At 51.6% G+C, this 26702-nt stretch overlaps 2 protein-coding genes and 1 long non-coding RNA gene across 10 annotated transcripts; 2 read left to right on the forward strand and 1 right to left on the reverse strand.

Annotated features, from left to right (window-relative positions):
* Positions 1–676: 676 nt before the first annotated feature.
* Positions 677–14735, forward strand: spag17 (sperm associated antigen 17). Of its 7 annotated transcripts, XM_061764140.1 has the most exons (49): positions 677–895; positions 1522–1662; positions 1813–1872; positions 1947–2075; positions 2167–2302; positions 2678–2857; positions 3594–3778; positions 3841–3993; positions 4434–4488; positions 4571–4689; positions 4826–5020; positions 5104–5208; positions 5386–5536; positions 5601–5807; positions 5884–5921; positions 5995–6111; positions 6172–6326; positions 6390–6499; positions 6601–6659; positions 6738–6977; positions 7046–7160; positions 7219–7314; positions 7385–7492; positions 7767–7864; positions 7946–8042; positions 8131–8264; positions 8337–8421; positions 8539–8696; positions 8770–8890; positions 9166–9395; positions 9485–9640; positions 10434–10558; positions 10641–10771; positions 10844–10992; positions 11068–11235; positions 11314–11421; positions 11602–11653; positions 11724–11814; positions 11906–11956; positions 12078–12171; positions 12267–12369; positions 12948–12996; positions 13076–13131; positions 13205–13341; positions 13458–13636; positions 13716–13776; positions 13845–13992; positions 14405–14539; positions 14630–14735. In XM_061764140.1, the coding sequence occupies exons 1-49, from the start codon at positions 785–787 to the stop codon at positions 14656–14658; spliced, it is 5910 nt and encodes a 1969-aa protein (XP_061620124.1). In that variant the 5' UTR covers positions 677–784; the 3' UTR covers positions 14659–14735. The 7 variants fall into 7 exon arrangements, 6 of the variants coding, with proteins under 6 accessions (XP_061620124.1, XP_061620121.1, XP_061620123.1 ...); XM_061764137.1 differs by having other exon boundaries at positions 8131–8421; XM_061764139.1 differs by having other exon boundaries at positions 8131–8421; positions 11071–11235.
* Positions 4791–15982, reverse strand: LOC133472791 (uncharacterized). The gene is made up of 5 exons (XR_009786832.1): positions 15654–15982; positions 12264–12353; positions 5326–5538; positions 5044–5206; positions 4791–4940 (listed from the first exon to the last, which is right to left on the reverse strand). It is a non-coding gene; the product is annotated as an uncharacterized LOC133472791 (long non-coding RNA).
* Positions 15153–25753, forward strand: LOC133472790 (transmembrane protein 151B). Of its 2 annotated transcripts, XR_009786831.1 has the most exons (7): positions 15153–15637; positions 18807–19148; positions 19789–19923; positions 20137–20276; positions 20375–20414; positions 20671–23145; positions 23238–25753. XR_009786831.1 is itself a non-coding variant. In XM_061764144.1 (6 exons), exons 1-6 carry the CDS (start codon positions 15569–15571, stop codon positions 21835–21837), a joined length of 1893 nt encoding a protein of 630 aa, XP_061620128.1. In that variant the 5' UTR covers positions 15153–15568; the 3' UTR covers positions 21838–25753. The 2 variants fall into 2 exon arrangements, 1 of the variants encoding a protein (XP_061620128.1); XM_061764144.1 differs by having other exon boundaries at positions 20671–25753.
* Positions 25754–26702: the final 949 nt, after the last annotated feature.

The raw sequence follows: 26702 nt of genomic DNA on the forward strand, positions 1-26702 counted from the left end.
ATACGCCGCGTTGTCCATGGATAGAACACTCGGGAGGAGGAGCGGCCTACAGAAGGGCGCCGGCGCGGGGTGGCCTCCTCTGCGGAAGTTTATGGTTTCTTACTGCGTCGCAACGCTGAGAAGTAAACCAATCGGCTTGCGCTTTTCACCCTTCAGGGTCGAAAAAGCATTTGATTGAAATCTTTCTTTGTCTCGCAGACAATGAAACATTTCAAGCTCGTTTTCACTTTGTTTTTTTCGCCCCCACCTTCACGAAACAGGCACGATAGCATAGCAGCTGTAATAAATGGGCTGATTTTGAACAAGAAGTCCTTGAGGAGCACACTGTCTTGGCGAAATGATCTATTTACTACTGGAAGTTTGTGCTGCACACGACACCAGCATCACTCGTCACGTGGTTCTTGTTTCTCGTGTGAAGATTGCTGCTGTGAGCATTTGACCAATGATGCTGTACCGCCCTCTAGCGGACGCCAAATGCAACAGCCACCGTGTCGCTAGCAGTTCAGAACGCCTTTAAGAAGCCAGTTGGCTCATTTAAGAACACAATAAAGGATTTCTTCTGATCATCGGACGTTTGAAGCCCGCTTTCACTTTCTAGCTAAATGGATATATATATATATATATATATATATATATATATATACATATACTTTGAAAGCTGCCGGAAGCTGAACGCATGACTTCCTGTGTGGTTGTCATGGGCAACAGGGACGCGAGGAGACGCCACACGGTCAAGCGTGAGGATTCTGCCACCAATCGGAGTTGAAATTCCTTCTGCGGCGAGATGGCGCCCAAGGCAGCTAAGAAAGGTGCAGCGGCCAAGAAGACCGCCGCCGCACAGGGTCCGGAGGTCCAGACTTGGGAGAGCGGGCTCGCCAACGCACATTTCGACGAGGTTTGCGCGACATTGCTCGGAGGATCTGCGCCAACACACTGCATGCATTCGGTTGCATCGAGTGGTTTTTGAATTATTCAGAAAAGTCAAAAGTCACGAATCCGTAAAAGACGCAGGGTAACAGTTTTGCGTGCAGTGTGTTCTGAAAACAAAACAAAAAAAACCCGGACATTTTCATAAAATGACATTTGTTTGGATTATAACAGGGGCGGTCCTTTTGCTTGAATGGGACCCCCACCAACACACAACCACCCCAATGAAAAACACACTGGGGTGTCCCCCTATATTTCCTTTGAAAACCTATTCCCTGCCAGCCTTCCCAGTTAACATGGCTATTTGACTTCTAAAGCCGTCAATGGCAGTGAATGTGTTAAATGCTTTGAATTATGAGCAAATACGAATACAGAAACAGGTCCACAAGGGGGCGCAAATTCCCCATAAAAACGCAAATTGATGTGTTCATTTCACATTGCTTTTTCTTTTTTTTTTTTCTTATTTAACTTTGGGGTGTAATGCCACCCCGCGTGGCCCCACATAGTGCCCATGCCAGAACCCGTGACGATGGTGTGATGATTCCAACCACATTTTGTATGCGTATCCGTTGCGTGTCCTCGCTCTGGTCGCAGGAGCACTGGCAAGCGTGCGTTTGCGTGCTGGTGGGTCGAGGTCCGCACGAAGAGGAGCTGATCCGGGTGCTGGCTCGGGCCGTGCAGCAGCCGCAACGCAAGCTTTTCAGCTCGCTCTCCTGGGAGGACACCGAGGCCAAGGTAGCTAACGTGTCCCTTGTCCACGAAGTACACCGTTTTATTTCATCGGCACAACCGTATCTGTGTGTGAATATTGCTGCCGTGACGATTTATCTCAGCATCCCGAGTATCGGCCGTGTGAAACGTGTGTCCATTTATGTTTGAACACAGATTCGCGAGTATGGAAACCCCAAAGCAAAAAAACGCGACGCTTTTCCTCAGTACTACGAGGTTCGTGATCGCGACAGAGTTCCGCGGCACGCCGGTCTTCCGCCTCTCCAAATGTTCGCTGTGCGCTCCCGCAGGTGACGGAGCCCGCCAGGGAGCTGCTCGAGGCCCGAGAGGAGATCTCTGCGGAGCTCATGGCGCAAATTGTCAAGTTCATGCTCCTGCAGATCAAAGAGAACGACCAGCAGAGGAGAAAAGCAGAGATCGTGAGAGACGGGAGCCAAATCCGCTCTTTCGTTTTGCATTCTCGTTGACCGTACGGTATGTTTTGTTTTTTCCGTCGTCGTTCCATCGAAGGCTGCAGCGGTTCCTCCTTCCACCAAGGAAAAAGCAGGCCCCAAAGGCAAAGACAAGAAGTCAAAGGAGGAGCCACCCGCCAAACCCAAAACGAAGCTGAAACGCAGGGATGACGTGGAGCCGCCCGAGTACATAGGTCAACATTATTTGTATTATTATGTTTACAGCGAAGCGCCGATCGGGACCGAGCCTTCCTGCCAATCGCCCCCCAAAAAGGTTTACCATTGCCTACTTTTGTCGAAATGAAACTCTTCCACTCAGGTCAACATAGTTCCTTGGCACCAAGATGCCACAAGATGGTGGCAAAAGGCTACTTTTGTTGCTTTTGCCTATAAAGGAGGACAGGTTCCCAAAATGGTGAACCGCGGTTATGCAAAAGTCCACTAGTCACTATTCAACGTTGATGATTCAAGTTGTCATAAAGTTGTGAATGGATCGACGGATAGTAAGTAGGAGCGCCGGTGTCTCAGTACCGCCTGACGCGGGTGTCTGTGCTTGTGTCGCCGCGAAGACGACGAGCCGACCGACGGCCCTCAGCACTACGTGCTGCTGCTGGGCTTTCACCAGCCGCACCTGGCGGGGACGCTGGATGCCGCCGGCGTGCACGTCGCCAACGTCGTCGGGCTGAGCGCTGCGCACCTGCCCTGCGACGAGCACCCGGAGCCGCAAGAGGAAAACTCTGAGGCCAACGGTGAGAGGGCAATCGTCTCGTTTCATCTGATTGGTCGAAAAATGATTTCTTCGCTACAAATAATGTACCTTTGTTCTTCTATGGCAGTGAGGTAATGTATAGTGACAGGCAGATCAGCGCATGGATGACAACAGTGTAAAATAGGAATGTACAACTTCAGATATTTCACTTGAACTAAATACAATTCCATCTTTATAAAATAATTCATCATTAATGAATAACGAAGGCAAATTCAGCCACGCTGAAATGAACTTTCTTTGTTCGCCACACAAAAATGCTCACCGGGCAGAGATGACGTACGAAACCGAAAGTCGTTTTCTCACGTTCAAAATGGAGTTTTTGGAGGCAGGCGCAGAGTGCAGCACGTGACGTAGCCGTTCTTTTTGCTAGTCAGTCCGGACGCTCGGACGGAGTCAAGCGTCGCCATTAGCCACGTTGGATTGGCGAAGTCTCTCAGACAAACCAAAATGCAGTACCTTGCGCAATAAATCAATAGCTGTAGCTACAAATACAAGTCGCAAGCCTATAAAGTGTAGCTCAGTGTTATGCTGTAAACGTAGCGTTGGCAGTAACCGCTCTGAATCCACAAAGTTACATCAAGGTCAATAATGGAACACAGTCAATGTAGCTGGTTACCTACTGTGTCTGCAATTCACGGTGAAACACGTGGCTTGGCTCAGTACAGGTTGGGAAACAGTTGTCTTAGCTTAGGGCACAGTTTGCTGTCTTCCCTCAGCGGATGAAATTGCTGCCAGAGAGGCCACGGCGGCGCAGGCCAAGACGCTGGACCGCTTCTGGGCGACTCTGAGACAAGTTCTAGACGACGGAGGGCCAAACTCCCGACTCCACAACGTGGCTCAGCTGGAGTACGCCGTCCCCGATTCGTTGATGCCCTTTGACCCCCAGGATCCCGATGCCGCGGTGGGTCGCCCCTCGCTTCCTGTGTCGTGCCTTCGGCGCTCACATTTGCTGTCTGCTTGCAGATGGCTGTGGCGACCCAATTGTTTGACGGCGTGGCAAATCTCATCTACGACTGTCTGGACTGGCGCCGGCAGCACCAGCACTACTTGGATACCGCCAACTTCATACGCGTGCCCTCTGTGGTCTCCGGGCAGGACTCTCCACAACCTGCAGAGGTAAAAGCACGGCGACGGTCGGCCTTCTAAACACGATCGCAAGCGACGAAGACCTACATTGATAATGTAAATTCAAATATCTGTCCCATGAAATTGTCTTCATTTATTCGTAACAGTCTATTATTCTCTTCATTGGGTAGCGTTTCTCTCGGCTGCGCTGCTTCCAAGACTATTTGTGGATGTGAGATTCTTTCGTCCAATCAAATTTCAGCTTCTATTTGTTGCCTTCAGAACCAGTAGCACTGACCCATGTAACTTAAACTATATCAGCAATGGGATTCAGATTCACATTTTCGCCTCACAGGCCTGGCTAGCTCGCCAAAAACATCAGCATTTTTTTCTGCCATCTGATTCTATAAATGCGACTTACACACACACACACACACACACACAATTCATAGATTTCGTACCTGGACTCACTTTTGTTTGTTTTCTGTCAGACCGGAGCTACTGTGTCCCCGCGCTCTAAGAAGTCAGGACGCCCGCCACCCCCGAGTAAGAGCTTTCATCATCATCATCATCATCATCATCACTTTCATTACAAGCTGACCTTGTCGTGGTTTTCTGTGTGAAACAGAGAAGGCGCCGTCATCTCTCACCACTGATGTGGACATGAACCACTACAATGGCCTTATGGAGCATGTCCCAGCCGAGGCCTGCTCTGTGCCGCTCATCTTGCACTGCATGCTGGAGCAGGTTTGTACGTCTTCAGACGTTTTCCGGATTGCGTTATTGCCGCTGCCTTTTTGCATTAGCAAGCCGGGCCTTCAGTGGGGTCTCATCCAACTTAATCCACCACTGAGAAGGCCCAGCACCGCCTTTGTGTGTCCAGGTCGTGATGTCGAGCGAACAGTCCCTTCAATCGCACGTGCCCGATGACCCCGGCCCTCAGACTGCTCCCGGTCTGGACCATCACGTGGTCGCCCAAATGCTGCACAGCGTCCTGCCTCAGGTCGAAACAGAAGACGAGGGGAGAGACTTGCTGTATAGTTTGTTGACCACCGTACAGAGAGAAGAAGACAAGGAGGTACATGGAGGGATAACACATACCGTAAAGAAATAATACACTCGGCAGGTTGTCTTCGTCCGGTCACTTGTCTTCTGTGTTAGATGCTTATGGAGCAGTTTGATGCAGAGGAGACACCGAAGAGGTCAGAGCAACCCGTCATCATCAGACACCATGATGAAAGGGCACTGCGCTTAATTGGCATAACTGTAAGTCAAAGTCACATATTTGCACGTTTGTTATTCGCTATGTGGCTAAATGCCAAAAGGTGAGTTTATGTCAAGTGCTAGTGCACGTTTGTTTGCCCAGATGTGATGTTACGTCACTTTGTGCTAGCATTTGTGGGAGGGCTCGGCCCCTATTTGCTTTTGCTGTGGTCCCTGTAGGAGACTCAAGGTTTGGATCCAGCCCAGGAGGAGGCTTCCATGATGAAGCGGTCGCCTGCGTGGAAGCTCATCAACTCAGTGGCTCAGCGGCGTTCCAATAGCTCGTGCTGGAGGGCCATCAAACAACAGCTCCAGCGCCAATGCACCGACGGTCTGAAATCGAAAAGAAATATTTGCCGTTTTCGATTCTTTTTGAACGTAACCGTGCTCCGCAGACGAGGTGTCGTGGCCGCAGGCGGAGCGCTTCTTTCACCAGAGCGTGTTTGAGAGCATGCTGCTGACGGGATTGGATGAAAACGGCATTCTGGGAAAAGATTGCAGACCTTTGGGCATGGTGCAACAAACAAAAAAACACCCCGTAAACCCCTGGGACAACCCGTTGTCTTTCGCCAAGCTGAAGCTTCGCAACCTGCGCAAGAAATGTGCGTTGCTGCTTTATTCTGTGAAATGAATTTCGTTTGTGTTCACTTTGTCATGATTTCTTTCCCTCTGCTGTAGGTCCAACGTTTCTAAGAGACGCCTCTGCTTCTACGGAGGTGTTTGTACTGTATTTGAATTGCCACATTATGTACACTCTAAGGAGATCCTAAAATGTGTTTTCTCCTCCAGCAAACCAGCGAGCGCCAAGCCGTCCAGCTCGACCTGTCCGACATTCAGAGCTGTCGACTGAGGTCCCTCTCAGACTGGCGCTACGCTGAACACTTCGAGGCCGCTGTGTTCCCTCAAGTGAGGAGATCGGTATCTTGTGAATTGTTGGTTCCACGTGACGTTGTGTTTTTGACGTAGGTCCTCCGGTCAGCCGCCCAACAGTTTCGCTGTCTGGACACACTCAGAGGGAGTCATAATAATGTCATGTATATTTTCTGCCACAATCCCATGAGTTCTGATCGCTTGTGCAAGGAATTCTGGGATGTCGCTCTTCACACGGACGTCAAGTTCAGGTAAGAGCGCAATATCGTCGTATTGTCGTGGATTTTCTTGCAACGTGATTTTATTGATCGTAGGACGTATTTGGAGCACGTAGCAGACACCATCGCAGACTGGATTGAAAAAGAGGAGCTGAAGAGACAGCTGTTGGATGTCAACCGTACAAGTTCTGCGCATGCTTCAGAAAGTGCGGCGGCTATTCACACCACAATACAATATTATTCATTTGCTTACATGAACCGATCTTTCCGTCGTTGTCGGACTTGTTCTTGAATGAAAACGTGGCAGATTGGACGGAGGAAGACGAGGAGCCTCGGGGGCCGTTCATCACCAAAAACTCGCTTAAAGTTCGTAGCAACTCACGCACGCACAAAATCTCGAGAGCGCGTGTGCAAAATATATTGAGCGGTCACTCAAACTGACAGGCTTCCAGGCTGGAGGAGGAGAGGCTGAAGGACGAGGAAGCCAAGAAAGGCAAGAAGCCGGCAAAAGGGGCGCCGGGCAAGAAGCAGCAGGCGGAGGACGCGAAGTCGGCGGAGGCCAAGAAAAGCGACAAATCCGCCGCCACGGGAGGGAAGAGCAAAGCTACGACCGACAGCTCCGCGACCGCTGCCTCCGACCGCTCGCTTTCCAGTAAAGCGGACGACAAAGAGGAGGCCGCCAGTGTGAGAACGCAGACGCGCCGACCAACTACAAAAGTGTTCGTAAAGGGAACACCGTGTCTGACTTTTAGGGCTTCGCTGGCTTCCACATGGAGGGAATGTTGGTCCATCTGTCAGGGTGTCTCCAGTACGTCTTCCCTGCGGCCGGGGGGCACGTTACCGTGGAGACCGTCGGCTACGTCGAAGGTGACGGCATTTGCGCATTTCTTAGAGACGATGTTTGACAGAAAACGTGTCACCGCAGGTTCCAGCATGCTGAAAGTGGCCGTGAGGAAGGACGGTCATCACTTCTACACGCACATCAGCCAAGTTAGCCACGCCGCCAAAAATGACGTTAAAGGTAAAGATCCATCAGAGCTTATTGATCACGTACGGTGTAATATCGATGGCTCCGCTCTCCGCTCCAAAAGAGAATCCCGCGAAGACCACCGCAGCGACCGGGCGCTCGTTCTCGGCCTTGCTGGATAACGGCGTCCGGCTGTCCTACGGTTTCCGAAGACCACCGGAAAAATGCAAAGGTGTGCAAACTCCTAGCAAAGGCTTTGCCATTGTGTTTATCATGTGAACGCTGAACGTTGAACGCTATTGTGCCTGCCTGGACACATCGTGTCAAGCATGCACAGTAACGCAGTGATTGCGCTTCAAAACATTCTTCCACTGCACCACAATGGCCGTGGAATTGAAATTCAAAGATTCCCATGGGAAATTTCACAGTTGGAATCTTTCCAAAATGGCTCGTCGTAAATTCCCATTGAAACTTGGGCAAAAATGTGGTCCCCTTTGCAACCCAAGTAGAGAGCGTGAACGAAACGGAGAGAGGGCCGCAAGAGTCCACGGGAGCAGAGCTGACAGACACCCCGAAGACCGACGGCGGCCCTGCGGAGGCGCAGGTTGCACACGCGTTCCATCGGCGATGCGTCGTTCCGAATATTCGCTGCCAACGTGTCCGTGTGTGTCTTTCTTGCGTGAAGGCGTGTGAAGGCCAATCCCGAGCGTCCCCGGGTCCTTTCAACAGCCTCAACCTGTCTGTCCCGAGTGGCCTACTTGTGCAGTTCATGCGTGAAGACGGTCAGTGATGTCCTTTTCTTTCCCTGCGGGACGGCGCTCACGCGCTCACAAAACGTGCGTGCGTCTATCTCTTCGTGTGTGTCCGCAGAGGAGCAAGACATGCTGGTGCGACTGAGTTTTCACGTCGCGGGCCGCCAGCACCCCCGTCTGGCCAAAGAGGCGTCCCGCACCGTCACCGGCCAGGGAGCCGTCATCCGATACATGAGGGACGGCTCCAGCGAGGTCAACACGGCGGCACGCTTCGCCGTGGTTGTCCCCGCGCATTTGATTTCGTTATTTATGTTGGCGTTGCAGGTGCTCTTTGCTGACGGCGCGATAAGTTCCAGCTCGGATTCTGGCCCAGTGTGGCTGCAAGAAGTAGAAGAAGACATCACCGACGGCAAGGAAACGACACTAAACTTAAGACACTTTATCAACCCTGTGTGTGTGTGTGTGTGTGTGCGCTCCTAGCAACACACTGTCATTTGCCTGCCATGTTTGGCGCGTGTGCTTCTAGAACAAAATCCCGAGAAGCAGATCACATCTCCGCCACGAGGGTTTTGGACAACGACGACGCCCCGCGGTACTCGAATCGTCACCGTCGGCAGCACACACGAGCGGAGCCCCGGCTGCTCTCTTCTCACCTACAAGACGTCGGACCCGGTCACCCAAGAGGTGAGAGTTCGCCGCCGCTCACCCGCCGAACACGCTTACTCCATCGTCCCGTTCCCCTCGGCTCGGCTCGCAGACGATGCTGAGCCGCGAAGATCTGGTGGTGACGGTGCGGAAGCCGGACGGATCCGTGAGCGTGGATCACGCGGACGGCACGAGAATCACCACGTTCTACCGGGAGAGGCCGCCGAGCGCCGGTGAGGGAGCGTACGACGCGATAAGAGCTTCGTGTTCGACTAAACAGCGCCAGAGTTCACACCAACGGGAAATTAGTTTTTCTTCAGCTGGAAAGCAAAAAGAATGGCAGGAAAAGCTGACTAGAACCTCCGAAATGTATTTGGGGTTAATGAGCGTCACTTTAAATGGTGGCAAATGCGAGATTTTCTTTTCAACATAAAATGTGTTCCTTGACTTAGTAGAGTTTGGGAAAGACGTGAAGAGTCAGCGTTGCCGTGTCGCGCCCTCTCCCCAGACGACGACGTCGGCATCGGCGTGACCGGGCGAGACGGGCACGCTCCTGGCGAAGCTGCGACAAAGAACGCCAAAACACACGAGTCCGCGAGCGCGCCCAGCAAAGAGAGGGTCGTGCTGGTGGAAAACGAGGCCTGCGCAACCGTGTTGATGTACCCCGAACGGCATCTTGCTGAAATCTGGTTGGCGGATGGGACTGTTATCACCGGGGATAACGAGGGAGATTATCAGGTGGGGTGCACTTTGTCAATGCGCGTCATCATCATGTCATCCGTGAGTTCTTCTTCGACGGGCTCTTAAGCGAGTCTTTGTCGTCAAAGGTGGTCCCGTCCAGCGTCGGCCTCCTGCACATCCAAAGCGACGGAAAGTGCGTTTACTCCAGCGGACGCGTCCGGGGCGGCCTCCCCTCTTACGTCATGAGTCACACTGACAACGTGGCCTGCGACATAACGGACGTGGATGGAAACCGCTTTCAGGTGAGTTGCAGTTCAGAGTTTGAATGGATGACAGCGTGCTTTCCATTTGACCCCAGTCTGTGCCATTAATCCGAGCGATAGAAAGGTCAAGCAATTAGCCAGCCCAGTTTTCCCCAAGAGACGAGCCGTCGGTCGGACCGTTTTTTTGCTGTGACTCGACGAGCGCTGTACGCCGGCGGTGAGCTCAATTCAACTCACTTCACAACACAACAAGCAGCAGTTGGGCAGATATAAGAAATATAAGAAATATATTATATTATATTATATTATCTTTCGCTCCCAAAAGCGACTTCAAAAAGCAGGCAAAATAAATATAAAACAACCACATAGCCTCATCTACTTTCATGCTAACGTACAATAGGAAACTCCATAGGCACACGGGCTCACAATTAGCATCTATGTGCCAGCGTTACGCAACGGCTAGCTGAACAGAAAACAGTGCAGCAACACATGTAGAGGGATAGTAACAATACTTACAGCTAGACCGATAGATTCGGTCTCCTTTGCGAACAACGACGAATCTTACTGAGGAGCCGATTGGCCAGTACAGTATCTGTCTTAGACTGCCCCCAGGAGGCCAAGGCGCGCGCGCCAGAATGAGCAACACAATGTGCATTGAAGGAAAAAGTGTGACAAAAACGGGTTACTTATTTTTAATTAGACTGAATGATGTCATGACTGTATGGTTGGATAAAGTATAATATTATAGGGGGCTATTTGGGGATCATTAAAAAAGTGTTCTTTATGTCAAGGCACCACTTGAGGGCCGATTGTAGATTGACACTCTCTGCAGGTGTCGGACGATGGCCAGGTGACGGCGCATAACGTCGGCCCAGCTCCAAGAACGCTGCAGGAGGTAGACGAGGACGAAGATGAGGACAAAGACACGATGTCAAAGCCGCGAGAACATCGTCCCAGGTGACACACGCACGCGCACGCACGCACACGCGCGTTCTCGGTGTGATGGTCCACTTTTCCGCTTGCTCGCCTTCGACCGCAGGCTTTTCCTGGTGCACGAGGACGGTTCGGGTTCTGAGCTCCTCAGTAGTCAAGCCGTGGTGGAGCTGCTGCGCCGGGCCCACTCGGACCCCACTGCGGTTCTGCTGAAGGACCCGCTGCCGGACACGCGAGGTGAGCGAATCGTCGGTCTGACGCCGTAATGGCCGACTGACATTTCTACAGAAGCTGTCGGGACTCCTCCAGGTGACTTCGGCATCACCGTCCTGAAGCCCAGCATCGAGAGCGCACGGTCCAGGTGGATGCACGCCAAGCTGGACCCCGACCTCTTGCCTCAGACCCTCCGGAACCGTAGCGGGCGTGACTCCCCCCGTTTTGAGGCACCAGACAGTCAAGTGAGAACTCAACTCAAAGGTCAAGGCCCTGCGGTGCACGTCACGGCTTTTGACTGCACCCTCTCTCCGTGGCAGAAGGCTGGCAGTCCTTCATTTGCGACCACGACGGCGCCCGGCCTGCAAAAACGAAGCGTAGCCGGTGTCGCTGTACGCAGCTGCCCCAAAGTCCTGGAAATCAGGGAACTGTACCAACGCCGGCCCTTAAGCAGAAGGCTCAAAAACGTGGTGGACATGCGACTGAAGGCACGTATTGTACGACAACACGCGGCTTGCGTGGCTGAAATACGACAAATGAATGTTTTGCGTGACGTCGCCTCGTAGGAATATATCGAGAGTTTGATGGAGAAGGCGCAGCGGTCCGCGGACGTGATGCTCAAGGAGCCTCGCGCCGAAGCCGAGCGAGTCCTCGCTGGTGTTCTGCTCAGTCAGGTGCCACTAGCTTAATGCTAACGTATCATAGACCAGCTAACGGAAATCACATTAACACACACGGCGCGGCGACGCATACACACAGCACACAACAATTGTCATTAAGACAGCAAAATGCAATTCGACAATTGCTCCAAAATAAGCGACAAAGTGCGCTAATTGGATAGTGTGCCTTTCAAGTCTCTTACAGAGGAAGCGCATGAAGCCCGCACCATTGCGAAAAGGACCCCAGGTAAGGGGAGCCATGAGTCACGCCTGGATGCAATGTGCTTTTGTCTGATTGGCCACACGTCCGCCCGCAGGCGACATGGGCAGCCTGTACAGCCAAGCCGTGCGAGCGCCGGTCGAGCCGTTGGACGATTCGGAGGATCCCGCCACCATGTCCAGCGTCGGGTAGAGGCCGCTTCGGTAGTTCGGGCTACGTCCGCGGGATCTCATCCTTCTCTCTTCTCCTCTCCTCTCCTCTCCTCTCGTCTTCTTGCAGCTGTGCCCGTGTCAAGGAGTCAAAGTGGACAGACACGCTGGAGCAGTACAGGTTCGGACTCATTAAGCGCCACACGTGGCGCCCGACTTTTCAAGTCAGGTTGATTTGTAAAGGGGGAGGACGGCGGAGAAGCGGCCGTAAAACAGGCCAAAACGTTCACTGTGTCCCTTAGAGAGGAGCTGTTTGAGGTGAAGGCGTGCGTCGATGCTCTGAGGAAGAAGTTCATCGTGCCGTACTTTCACCCAGAAAACATCTCATTACACCAGGCAAAATTCAATCAATCTCAAAATTCATAGTCTGATCTTCTCCAGGGTAGTTTTGTTGATACAGTGTACACTGATGTTTTTGTTTTTTTTACCAGAGTCTTCTCCTCCCTGGAAGTCCAGACATGAGGAGGCCCATCTTGACGATGTCAGACGACACGGCGGAAGCCTTCGAGAGGGACGACCTGCAAGAAGAGCAGCGTTAGTATACACTTGGATTTATCGATCGGAGGCCGAAATCATTGGAGTCTTCCTGAATGGAAAGATGTCTGCTGTTAATTGGTGGCCCTGCATTTCAAGTTTTGGGTCATGCACAGAAACATCCTTTTGTTTTAATAGCGCGTGTCCTCGTTAGGGCCGCGGGCGAGCTGGGCCTATCCCGGCCGACTCTCGGGCGAGACTGATCGCCAATCGATGGCAAAGCGCATAAAGACAAAGGAGCGTTCACACCGGGCGGTTTTGGGATTACCCAGTGAAAACGTCTCTTCACAAAAACCTTATTAATAAAGCGTTCTTCAATTTCTTGAATCTTCAATGAAAAGTCTTACTCGATCAAGATCATTTCAAATGCTTTCACCCTCCCTTCCGACGCAATGGACCGTTCCATCTTAAATTACAGTAAAAGCGTGGAGGGATTTTACGGACTTCATCTCGGTCAGGAACGCCAATGAATGTTATGATACGCATGAATATTCCAAATCTTCGTGAGGGCCCCAAACGATACACTCCTGCGGACGTGCTAAGCTAAGTCGGCAAAACATGTTGTGTTTTCCTTCTAGACGTCATTGTAGCGCCACCGCCCTCGAACCAGACACCTCATTCCGCCAGGTCGGTCAGCGGGTCAGCGGGTCAGCGGGTCAGCTCCCATAATAAGAAGTTAATGAAAGCAATGTGTGTGCACGCTCAGTCACACGGCGGCGAGGAGCAGCAGGGTGCCAGGAACGTCGCCTCCAACCGCAGCAGGTACATTGGCGCGCATTTCAGCGGGAACTCAAATGTGAACGTGACTCTCGTGTGCGGTGCGCGTCCGTCCCAGCTCCGAGCCTTCGGACGGACTCCTCCGGGCCGTTGAGGTCGGGCCGGGCGAACGTAAGCGGGCGGCCCGGGCGGCCGAGCGTCAGACTTCCGCCGTCGATTGTCAGCTCCAAACCCTTCAGTGTGCCCAATCGCCACGTAAGACAGCACGCACGTACTGTGAACTGTACATCCGCGGCGTCTGTGTTGCGAATGCCAAAACACACGATTGCCATTGGATGAATCGACTTGAAAACGTTTTTTCCCCCCCTTAGTTCCGCTCTGTGGAGGAGCCAGTGCGGCGCAGGTGTCGCACCATTTCACTGGCTGACCCAAATACTATAACCAGAGGCTTCGAGCTGCGCCCGTCCAGCGTGGACTTCGGTTTGCGGAGGGACGGCACGCACTCTGCCGTCACCGTGGTCATGAAGAACGTGGGCGTCGACACCTGCAGGCGAGGCGCGCCGATCCGCAAGTGCAAACGCGGCGTCCGGCTCACGTTCGCCATCGCTCACGCTGGACTCGTCTTGCAGGTTCCACGTGAAACAGCCTCCGATCTCTTCAGGCCTTCGTGTCAAGTACCATCCGGGGCCCGTAAGTTCAATTGAGCCGCGCTCGCTCGATCGCTTGCGCTCTGTCGAGCTCGCCGTGCGTTCGTCTAGGTGCCGGCGGGTCTGCGAGTCCAACTGAAAATCGAGCTGTTTGCCATGTGCGATGCGCACGAGGGCTACACGGATCCGGCCAAGTACATCTCCCAGGACATCGTCATCCCCACGGAGACCGACATCATCTTTCTGCCCGTCACAGCCAATATCCTGCCAAATATGCGACAAGGAAGTTTGGCCACTTTTGTGGAGGTCGAGGTCGCTACACCGACGTTGCGATTTTGATACGACGCCTGCATATTTACACCGAAGAACAATTTGACTAGTCTCACTGGCCCAAGTAAAAGCTCGGATACGATCACATAAATCTGCCATCCCTCCACGATTAGAGTTGTTGTTGTTTTATTGGAAACATTCTCGTAAGATGACGAATTTGAACCCTGACAAAATAAGTCTACTTCATTTTCAGAACGTTCCGATTTTTCTTCTGTACAAAATATGCATTTGTTATTGCACCAATAAGAGAGTCAACTTCCATGTCGTAATGGCATTTGGGTAATCATGTCGAATTTGACGTGAGAAAGCGCTGTTCTAATTGGCGTCCTTGACAAATGTACCCGTGCTTCCTGAGAGCTTGCACGACGTTTGGTTGCGAGACGGCCCCGGCCGGTGCAGCGGGAGACCCTCGGGGGCCCCCGAAGAGTCCCGGAAGCCGGCCAGCTCTCGAGGGCCGGCCTCTGCTGCCGGCGCATGTACGTACATTTGCAGAAAGTCAACCGAAACCTGTTGCAGTCCACCCTTTCATACATGCGCTATTTTCCTTCTTTTTTTTTTCTCCACAGGGCACCATACACGCACTGCTAGTCTGTAAAGAGCACGTCAATTCACGCAAAAAGCAGTCTATGCTGCATGTAAGGTCTGTTGCAAATAAAAGTGGTGTGTCTGTTTCGTTGCTTATATTCTCTTCGTGCTTTCAATCCACGGGAACGCCAGGCAAGCGGTTTACTTCTTTTTAGCTTGTTAACCAGAATGCTAACGTTATGCTACGAATGTGAGGTGGAGTTACAAAGGCAGCTATGCTAAAGGGGCTCGCTGGCCTTTTGACCTTCAAAATGTTCAAAGTCGGCACACATTTTTGGGGGGGAATTGAATAAAAAAATTTTTTTTTTTTTTAAATCGAAAGTCCTGTTATTTTATTTTTTCAAATTGTTAAAGATGATACTACTCAGCTTTTTGCTTTGTCACCCTTCCTTGTGGAAGTCACGCTGAAAATGAGTTTGATGTCTAAACCACAGTAACTAAGGGGCCTTTGCAGAGGTCATTAGCGGCGCAATCCTCATCCACGTGCAGACTGCGCGCGCGTGCACGCCGGGGAGGGGGTGTCGCGCGCCTCCGTATGTGGAACGGCGATGACGTCAGAGAAAAGGCAAGGTGCAAAAGCACAAGCGGCGCTGGCAGTCAGCTTCGGCGGCTGCGCTTTTGCGGCGCTATCGGGCATCTTTGCGTCTCCGGTTTTGCGCCACCGTCACAGCAGCAGCAGCAGGAACAAGGACGCCGTGTGACGGAGCTCGAGCGGCAAGAGGCGGGCGAGATGATGCCGGTTTGCCGCAGGCGCCGCCATGGAGAAATCGGACACCGACTCGCGGCGGATGAGCTGACCGGGGTGACCGAGCCCGCTGCTCCACCCGGGAGGAGGTGCCTGCCTTCGGACGCGGCCGCCGCCTGTGCCCGCTTCTAGAAGGAGGGGGCGGGGGAGGCGGCGAGGAGCGGCAGGAGGGAAGATGCGGACGGAGGAGGAGAGGGCCGCCGCACAAGAGCCCATCTTGGAGGAAGGCTCAGGACGAGAGCAGGTAAGGACGCACTCACCTTTTAGTGCAAGACGCCGTGGCGGTGGGAAAGCGCGAGCCGGTCAAGGACACTCGTCGTCGTCGTCGTCGTCGTCGTTTTTGATGGCCGTCGATCACACAAAAAATGATCATGAAACCCAAGCGCGTATGCGATCACACCTACAGTACGATGTTGTGCTGCGGTTGTCTTCACAACAACAATCCTAATCATCTTCAAAATCACTGTAAGGTGCCTTTGAGACTTGCCCAAAAGTTGAGGTTTTCCATTGAACTTGACGTTCGTCCACGTTCAGCTGGAAGAAATGCGAAATTGCTGGTCAAGCTCCCACAAACAGCACAATATGTCGGCTTGCTGACAGGGTGGACAAGCGGGCGCGTCATCAGCACACGGTGGACCTTTGCAAGCTGACTGCTGACTTTGTAAATCCATTTGATCTTCATTGATATGTCTCCACGACAGAGTGGACATATTTGCCTTAGTGCACACATCATATGAGGAAAATGACCAAATATTTCTTTTGCAAGCAGCCGCACTTTCAGCCTCCATTGAGGACGCGAAACTCTGGCGACATCGGCGGCGACATCGCTTCCTCATCGCGACAGGGTGGACAGCTTTTACAGGGACGTGTGCAAAATGTTCAAGAAATACGATGAGCAAAATAGAATGGAAAGATGGGAGCTTGCAGACAGGATGGCTGTTTTTGGCTTATGTCAGCATTTACTTTGCACGCGATTTACTGTTGTGAATTCGAAATAGTTTTGTATGGAAACCTATTGTTCGTGGTGTCGGTCCGTTCTTCGGCCGCTCGCTCGCTCGGCGTGGGCTCGTAACGCGCGGGGCGGAGCGCGCCGCCATTACGCTCGCTTCCCATTACCGCGGCCTTCCTGTTTTGGGCCGGCGCAGCGTGGACGATTTGTCCTCATCCTCCGAGCTCCACTCCACTCGAGCACTTATCTCATTTACCTTCGGTCAATAGTCAGCTGCCAGAGTGCAGTCGAGTCCTTCGTTCATTTATGACAGTTTCATTTCATAACTACGAGCGTTTTTGTGCTCCTCGCAGAAAGGAAATATGACACCCTTGGATGCCTAAGTCACGCTAATAGTTTGCGCGATGGCTAACGACAGCAAACACCAAACGCTCGCCCCGCTCTGGCTTGCTTTCCCCCACAATGCATTGCAGGCCTCCTCGGCAGCCCATTTCCCCGATCCTCACTTCATTTCCCTGACGCCCACGCGGCCGGATTTGCTAATTATAGCCCGCGCCGAGATGGAGACGGAGAAGAAGGCCGACTCGCCTTAACTACAAACGCCGTGGACTCCATTTTGGAAGCCGGCGGAGACCGGCTTCACTCTGGACGCGGTGTGGACAAAACTAGTAGAACAGATGGACTCAAAACAATCTATATGTATCCAATAACATGCCAAAATGACATAAGCGACATCATACTCGGCAGAGAAGCCGAATATGGGAGTATTCACGTGTGCAGATCGTTTCAGGCGCGTTTTGCTCGTCCAACTTGGCTGGAGCAGGTTTTGCTCCGACCGACCAATCAAAGGACGGGAAAAATGCTGACGTCATGGAGGGCCCTGCGAAGACGAATGTAACAGCTGATTGGTTAAAGAAGCGGCCCCGTCGCTTGTCTAATTGAGGTTACGTGGGCCACCACTGCTGATTCTGAAGTCCCCGGGCAGATGACATTGACATGGTAACGCATAGGAGCTGAAATGCGATTGGACGAAATAGCTGGCGTCCACATACACGGACCGGAAGCAGAATTGACTGGGAATGGAATATAATTTCACCGGATAAATAGAAGAATTAAGCTCGCAAAAGTCAAGTCAGTCCTTGGCCGAGCTTTTACTTGAGCGTCTTCAGCGTTCCGCGAACATTCCTGGCGTCTCGCTCGTGACGCTTTCGCTCAAATCCACTTAGAGACGCCCAGAGGGAAGGAGGATGTCGTGGCGACGACGTGGGCGGGTGGGGGTTTGGCGGATGATGGAGAGGGAACTCTTCGAAAGAAGGGAGGGGGGGGGGGGGTTGGAAGAGAAAATTCGGGGAAGGAGAATGATTACATAAGCGAAGGCGGCACGAAGGCAAGTCATTCCAACGGGATCTGACAGAACGCTTTCGTATCGGCCTCAGCAGAGAGACCAGAGAGAAGACTGCTGGCGTGTGCCCTTCAAGTGCGCTCGTCAAAAGCAGAGAGAGAACCGCGCCGCACGCGACATCCTCTCTCGCGCGCGCACGCGGTAGTTACGCTGCCTGGCGCTGGAGTGGAGTCGGTCCTCCTGAAAGCAGCCTTCTCAGCTAAATTATTCACGGGCATCGCGATGCTGCGCCGGCGAACGGGCAGGAGGGGAGGAGCTGTAATGCGATGTCCGCGCAGTGCAAGCGAGGCCCCGTGCACTTAGCCAGCCATTAACCGTTTGCGAGTGTGCAGCACTAATGCTGCGATGCATCCGGGGTGGTAATGCATCCGTTTCGGTCACGACTGCGAGCTTACTCGTTACGAAATGCGACGCCCTTAACCAAGCACGGAGGTCGTCACCTACACGACCTTTGGAGGGCAACGTACTCTGTGTTATCATCATTTTGTGACATGTATGAAACTTGGGCACCACGTTTTGCCAGACCGCATGGACAAAAAAACCTTCCCAAATGAGCAACGACGAATAATACTTAATAATAATCATACTTCTGCTCCTACTGCCAGTCACTCAGTAAGATGCTGGAATATTAGTCATTTTTTTCAGTATCAAACATATATGCCTGTAGGTATTGTTATATTATCCGTCTACATGTGTTGCTCTACCGTTTATGTTCAAATATCTGTTGCTTTTAAATCTGTGACTGTCGATGCTAACTGTTAGCATGTCAATGACGTCGTCCACTAAATGTTAGCGTTAAGCTAGCGGGCCATCCTTGAAGCAACGTCGTTTGGTTGTTTTCCAGACACAAGGCGTAACTCCCTCTGTTGCGTTGCGTTCACTGCCACCGTACGGCGTCGGTATCTCCGAAAAAAAAAGGCTCGTATCTCGAAACCCTCACTCGTCTCTCAAGGCCCAGAGCGACTGATTGAGTCAACACGGCCGATTGGACAAATGAGTCGAATAAATGAAACGGAACGATGCGGCGAGCGCCTTTCAGCCTCCGCCTCTCCGTCCCCTTAGCAACGGCCGATCCAGCAGTCGGTGGCGTCGTCCCTGTGCCGGGAGTCCCACTGGAAGTGCCTCCTCCTGACCCTCCTGATGTACGGCTGCTTCGCCACGCTCATCTGGTGCGCCCTGTGCCGCGTGCCCGTGCTCAGCTCCTCGCCGGTGCGCGTGGCCGCCGCCGACGGCAACGCCACCTCGGCCGCCTACTACAACGACGTCCGACGCTTGGAGAGTCCGTGCTCCAGCGGCTACCTCTACATCCCGCTGGCCTTCCTGGGAATGCTTTACGTGGTCTACCTGGTGGAGTGCTGGCACTGCTTCTCCAAGACAGCCGTGTTGGCTCACGCCGAATTCCAGGTTTGCGCAGCGCTCCGGCTCTTTTTCGGGGGACGTTGCTCACGGCACGTCGCGTTGTTGCTAAAAGTCGCCAGCGTGTAATGACGTCCTTGCTTCATTACCTAAAAAGTCATTCTCATACTTCGTAAGTGCAGTATAACAACAGTTAGTTGTATTTAGCCTTTTAGTTAATCACTGAATTAAATGTTCAAACTGGATAATGTTTCCGTGGCTTCCACTTTTTTTTTTTTTTTTTTTACATTTTTCAAGCAAACTTCAGTTGTATTTAACTTTGAAGTACAACACATTTGCATTTAATCTTCACGAACTGTGTTTTCAAACATTTATTTCGGTACAATTTTTCTTGAACTTTTATGTGCGATGCAATTTAATTGAATCATTATTTGAGTAGAGTTTTTTTTAATTCTCCCATATTTAATCACATTGTTAACGTTCAAACTATGCATAATTACAGTTACAGAAGCTTACAGTAAGAGTAAACATACTTTTTAAGAATAAAACCTCTGTCTCATTATTGATGAAGACTTGGGCCTGCTTCGCAACAATAATTCTTATATGTTGGTCATGTTTAACCAAATTTGAGACGCACCGGTCTAAGCAGCTGCTAAAGCGAATCCCTGAAACGTTTGTCAACACGCAGGACGTGTACGAGCGCGTGCAGCGGCTCCAGCAGGCCACGCCCTGCATTTGGTGGAAGGCCATCAGCTACCATTACGTGAGGAGGACCAGGCAGGTGACGAGATATCGCAACGGAGACGCGTACACCACCACACAGGTGAGCGACACTGCTCTCACTTTAGAGTCGCTGCATGTTGCCGGTGGTAGTTTGCAAAGGGGTACGTGGGCTCCCTCTAGTGGAATGTGACAGAATCACTGAATTAAATGTTCAAATGTGTGCAGCACAGTTCAGTTTAATCATTTAGAAGCGTTTGCTTTTTTATGCAAACATTTGACCAATTCCAAATGTTTTGCTGGCTTTCCTTTCCAGGTCTACCACGAACGGGTCAACACTCACGCCTCCAGCTCGGAGTTTGACTACGCCCGCTACGGCGTCAAAGACGTGTCCAAGGAGCTGCTGGACCTGCAGCTGCACTCGGCGGTTCGACTCCGCTTCACCAAGTGCTTCAGGTGAGGCCGCTGCGTCCCGGGATCGTTACGATCCTTCACATTCTGGTCGCTCGGCGCAATTTTGGGCGAAAGATGACCAATTTATTCCCCATCCTCAGCTTCTCCAGCGCACGTGCTGAGGCCGCCTATCTCACCCAGGTAAGTGACCTGGAGAAGCAGAAGTGGGTGACTCGAGTCGCATGACTTAAATCACCAATTTTAGGACTTGGAACTTGCTTGGCTAAAACGTATGAAAGACTAAACTTGACTTTGCGTTGCTGCCTAACCAAAACAAATGATTTGACTCTACTTGCTCGATTGATCTTTGCCACTGTAGCTTTCTTGAAACGTGAACGTTTATCTTAAAGCACGTCACGTCACACATTCTCATCGACACTCTACTTCCCGCCCCAAGCGAGCACGCTTCTTCGGCGAGAACGAGGGCCTGGACGACTACATGGAGGCCCGGGAGGGCATGCACCTGAAGAACGTGGATTTCCGCGAACATATCCTGGCCTTCCCGGACCCGGCTCACCAGCCGTGGTTTTCCAGGTACAGAGTGTTCTGGCTGGCCTCGGCTTTCCTGCTGTCGTGGCCGCTGCGGGTAGTGTCCGAGTACCGCACGGCCTACGTGCACTACCACGTGGAGAAGCTGTTCGGCGAGGACGAGGATCTCGGCGGAGGAGGCGTTTGCGGCGGCGGTGGGCCAGGAGTGGGCGGGAGGGGCGAAGGGGAGACTGCGAACGGAGGAGCGGGGATGGGTCTGAACGGGTCCAGCTACAGAGCCATCTCCCGGGTCAACACGGTGGACATGACCGAACTGGAGTGGCACATCCGTTGTAACCAGCAGATGGTTCCCAGCTACTCAGAGGCAATCCTCATGGACTTGGACACGAGCGGGGGGACGAACCCCGCCGCTTACACGCCCGTGTCCGGGCCCCCGGGCGCCGTCCCCAACCCGGAGGGGAACCGGCCTCCCCCGGCCCTGCCTGTGGCGTTCAACTCGACGTACCTCCTCCAGAACTGCCCCCGATGTCGAAGGACCACATCCAGCTCCAGTCTGCCCTCCCGACTGAGGGCGCCCACGGGAACCGCGGCCCTCCTCAACGCTACCGTGGCGGGCTTGAGGGCGGCCGGGCACGGCGGGGGGATCGGGGGCCGGCTGGTGCTCAGTCGAAGCGGATTCTCCTTGGGGAGGCTCGGAGGAGGGAGACGGAACAGCCTGCTGCATTCACGTAGCGTGGGCGGAGGCTTGGCGGGAAGTCGGGAGGATGGGCCAGGAAGCGGAGCAGGCGCGGGGGGGTTCCTGGGGTTGGGTTCCAGGCAGGTCGACGAGGAGACCCGAGGTGTGCTGGAAGGAGAAGGGGATGAGGACGAGGATGAGGACGAGGACGTTGAGGAAAGGAGAGGGGAAGGTGGAGGCGGAGGCGGAGGCGGAGACAGGGACGAAGAGGCCGCCGAGCGAGACGGAGGCGCAGGCGCGGGGGAGAGGGATCGGCCGCCTTCTTACCAGGATGCCTTCTTCTTCCCTGTGCTGATCATCCACGGGGACGAGAGCTGCCACGCCGGGGACCGTCTCTGAACCTCCAAAACGCTTCGGAATGAACCCCGGCTGTGTTTGGAATCGTTCGCTCTTTTCCGACTCACCAAACACGAAACAGTGTGAACTTGACGTGTGAGTTGAATTCGGTCCGTGACCACGCTCATATCGCAAAACACAAATCGTCTTTCCCTGTTGAAATGGAAATTCCCTTCAACCTTTCCATCCTCCCATCATACAGCAAACGTTTTTGTAACGTTAAATTAAGACGGCGATCAGAACTGCTCAGTAAGCTGCAGGAAATTTTGTGGATTTAGAGTACATGTCACTGTCACTATTGTTCTGTTGACGTTTGCGTTTGGTGCGTAAAGCGTTATAACACTGCGACATCAATGCCGCTTTTTCGCCCATCTATGGCATTTTGCTTTGCTCAAAGTTACAGCTCAAAGTCTCTTTATTAAAGAATTGTTAACTTCCGCGGCCACCGTCTCGCGCTCGTAACTGAAATTTAGGCACAAATCGGTTGAGTGATGGTTTGCATCGCAAAAAACGCAGCTCACTCGTAAGTCGAGCTAGCACTGTATATTTAGTACCTGCAAAGTGCTTAGCAATGGAGCTGAATGATTCCAAACGCAGTGGCTATGTTTGGAATTTTTCAGCTCATTCCCGCCTCCCTAACCACAAAACGGGAATTTTTATATGTGGACTGCAGTGCGATTAGCAAAAAGCCACAAACAATTGACGCCCACCCAAAGAGTTCTGTAGTTGCCTATAGATGCCACAAGATGGCAGCAAAGCAAGTTTGTTTCTCTTGAACAAGGCTATGGCCTCCCCCTTACTTGAACACGGCACCAAAGCAATACTTTTATATTTGGCATGGCTTTCGCCCGAGTACAAGAGGTTTTTCAGCGAATAACGTAGGATAGTTTACCCCCCAAAATTTGCAAATGCGAGGGTTCACCGTGTTGCTTTTCTTGTGCTGGTTGCTTGTTTTCTACTGGTGTGTACATTGAGGGTTCTGTAGAGGGGACAACTTCTACTTGCTCTACATTCAAACACTGCACTGCAAAATGGCCAACTCACTTTATAAGGCACTATATAGTAAATACAGAGCGATTCCAGACACAGCCAGAGTGAGGCAAGACAGGAGATCTCACTTCGAGAAATATCTATGCAAGAACAGGAGTAGGGAGGGAACCACAACGAACGTCCAGCTGGCCATGATATCTGAAGTCCAGTTCTTCCACAGCAAACTCATCAAGACATGCCTTGATGTACCTCGCATCGTGCACTGATGGAACACAAAAGCGTCTTCTGCACCATCTCATCTCCATTACGCGCTAGATCAAGGTGAGGAAAAATGTGTCCTACAATTTGGTGCTGATCCTTCCATCCATCCATCCATCCATCCATCCATTTTCTTGACCGCTTCTGCTCACTAGGGTCCCGGGCTGCCGGAGCCTATCCCAGCTATCTTCGGGCGGGAGGCGGGGTACACCCTGAACCGGTCGCCAGCCAATCGCAGGGCACTGGTACGCTTTCGCGCTTTTTCCACTAGTTTTTGTTTTGTTTCGCAAACCTAAAAACAAGTGCTGAGGAGGATGTCAATAACTCCTCTTCGTCCTCCTCCTCCGCCTCTGCGCTGCAAAGAAGCCATGCTGCTTGCCACATCAGCACGCCAAGTCCAACTGGCAAACAAATGTCGCTCAATAAGAGCAAACGTGGCGTCCATCGCACCCGTCCATTTCGTTCTGGTCGAGGGCAGACTGGAACGGGCTCAGCTCCCTGGCCTACTTCTTAGTCCTCAATTTGGAGGAAAAGCCAGCAAGGGAGCAGCCTCATCTGCCGCACACTTCGGATGGACACGCCCACGCGGATGCAAAGCACACACACACGCACACACACACACACACACACACAAACCTGTGAAACGCCGTGTGCAAAAGGAGACATTGGATAATATACAACATGAATGAAGAGGAGCTGCACAAAGGACTCAATCCCCCCCCCCCTCGTCCACACAAAATAAAAACAAACTATTTTTCTTAGGATTTGATTGTACTGACGGAGAGCACTTATTCACTGTAATACACTATTTTATCTCTAATCAATTGTGTGCATCTGTTGTAAGCACTTCAAGTCAACCGTGTTTTAACATTGAAAAACATGGGGTCACTCAGTCAGTGTGCGTATGCGTGTGCGTGCGCTACTTTTCTATTTCACGGCAGTGTCGAGGTGGCCTTTGGAAGTGTCACCCGCGCTCACGCACTCCGAAAGCATGGAAATGTCCTCCCACGTTGCCTTCGTCTCTGCCACTGCTTCATTTGCTTCCGTTTTCGACACCCAAAAGGCCAGAAAAGTGTATGTGCAGTGCATCCGGACAGTCACATGACGAGGGATGTTTAGAGGCTCGATCACAAATATTTGATGATTTGACGGAGATTAGGAAACTGGTGGAAGGGGAGTTATGGTCGCTAGAGGGCAGCAAACCTCCATAAAGCACTTTTCAGGGGCCTGACAAATGGGACACCGTTTGAGCGTTTATTGAATGTCCTTGACTTTCAGCATTAAATCAGTATACTAGTACCAGTTTCGTCCTCACTAGCAGACCGACTAGGGTGCACTAGTGGACCAGGCTTTGGCCTACTAGTTTGAATTCAAGCTGGTTATCAAGGATGTGGAAGTACAGTGATGCCTTGAATGAATTTGTTCCGTGACAACGCGTGTCGCAGTGAAAGCGAATGCCATTCATGCACTCCAGCCTCCTGAAATAAATGAACAGAACATTTTGGAATACCTTTTCAATTCAAACAAAATATATACTCATAATATTGTACTTTATAAACGCGTACAGTGAGGACATCAATAGAATGTAAAAAAAAAGAAATAATAATAAACGGCTTTTTGCTTCTATTCAGTGGACACAGTGATGCTCCTTCTGATGTGCGCGCCTCGGCCACCTGGGGGCAGTATAATACAAATATATGCATGTACATGGAGCCGGTCAAAACTCCTCAGTAAGCTGCAGTACTATTAGTCCGCAACATCGATGCTATTCGTTAGCCCTTTTTTGGTGTTTTGCATTGTTTGTTAGCTTTAAGCTAAAGGGATTTTTCTAGAGCAAAGCGATATGCTTGTTTTGGGTACAAAGTGTGTAATTTGGACAGTAAACTTGAACTGGGAGTGGCAATATACAGCTTGCGTTGTTCACAGTCTGCAAAAGTGCTGCTTGTCGTGAAGTTGAGTTCACTGCCACCATACAGCGCTCGTATCTCAAGTTTTTGCTCACAAATCTCCGCAAAAAAAAATCATCTTGTATCTAAAAAAACAACAACAACTGTGTAAGTCGGGTCGCTCGTATCTCAAGGCACTACTGTATTCCTCAAATGGCTTTTGTTGTGATCCATCATAAGGTCCATGTACTCGTGAACTCTTTGTCCTCACCAGAAGTAGGAAAACTTTGGCCTACTAGTACTACTAGTGACAAATTCTACTAGCACTTCAGTAGTAGTGCTAGTAGTGCGCAATGTTAAGTAGTGCATAGTTTCGCACACGCTGTTGCTGAAGGTCGTTTGTCTTTGGCAGCTGATCAATACCAAGAAAAAAAAAGCACTGTGACGTCACTGAAGCAAAAGAACAATACGGCGGGTCTGACGGAAATAGCAATCAACGCCTTCTTCAGAGCGCTAGCCGCTTTCTACCGTCGGTTCGAATCAATCCCATCAACCGTTTTTTTTTTTTACGATGCCGAACGAGACCGCCGCCGTGTGACCGATGTGAGCTTCGCACATTGTAAAGACACAAGGAGCGATTCATTCCAGGTGGCGGTCGGATGCAAGCACATCGACTGCGGCAATTTGCAAGGACGACTCTGCCTTTTTTGTGCTCAATTGTTGTCAGGGCGTGAGAGTGATCGCGTGACATGACAGGATGCAAATAAAGTCTGCTTCAGAAAACCTGCTTGCGTCTTTGTGCCATTTGTCATCTCAAATCAATTCATGCATTGATTGTGCTACGTTTACGCGCTTAATATGTGATTAGATGTGAAATCAATCAGTTATACATCTATTTTTGAGCTGCACTGTGAAATTGGGCCTTGATCGAAGTGACAATCAATGCTCAGATTTCAATCAGTGATCATCGCACATCGTTTGTCTTTGCTGAATTGCTCACCGGACGCGCATGTGGCTCTTAGATTCTTTATTTTTGTCCAATCAGATCTCAGCCTCTGTGTGTTGCCATGCCGATGTAATCTGCCCAGGGCCTTCGGAATCACTCGCGGTGGCGGCCCATGCAACTTCAACCATCAAATTTGCTTTCCTTAACCGACCTCACGGTAACGTCAGTATTTTTCCGTCCTCCGATTGGTTGGGCTGAGACGGACTGGTAGCAATCTGCGCACATTATGACATGTAATAATCAGCATCTGTGGTGAGTATATGGTGCATTTTATTTTGTATTCTTTTGGTCATGTTATTGGCTAAATACTGATTGTGAACTGCTCCAGATGATTTTCCTGGCGTTAAGTCCGGCTCGCTCCCATTGAAGGCCCAGCTAGCAAATCCTCGGCCCGCCACTGGTATTTGACGTGAGCATGAGCCGTACGAGCGTCGCTCCACGTGAGCCCGTGATCCGATAGTCTCGCCTCCCGCTCATTCTGGGGACAAGGACGGTGGAAAACACGTGTAATGACTTATTCCGGCTGGCTCGGTCGTAGCCAGGCCCAGATTGCTTGCAGATGGCAGCAGGCGAGGCAGCGGTTCCTTGGTGCGTGTCTCTCTCTCCGTTTCGCTTTGAGAGTCCCGCCGGACTCCAAGTCGCAGTACCGAAAGGTGCAAAACGTACGTATCGAACGCCTTGGCTCAGAAAGTAGGATGGTGTTTATCGGGTGGTGTGCATGTGCAAAA

The sequence above is a fragment of the Phyllopteryx taeniolatus genome, chromosome 23, assembly GCF_024500385.1.
Source record: "Phyllopteryx taeniolatus isolate TA_2022b chromosome 23, UOR_Ptae_1.2, whole genome shotgun sequence".
NCBI lineage: Eukaryota > Metazoa > Chordata > Actinopteri > Syngnathiformes > Syngnathidae > Phyllopteryx > Phyllopteryx taeniolatus.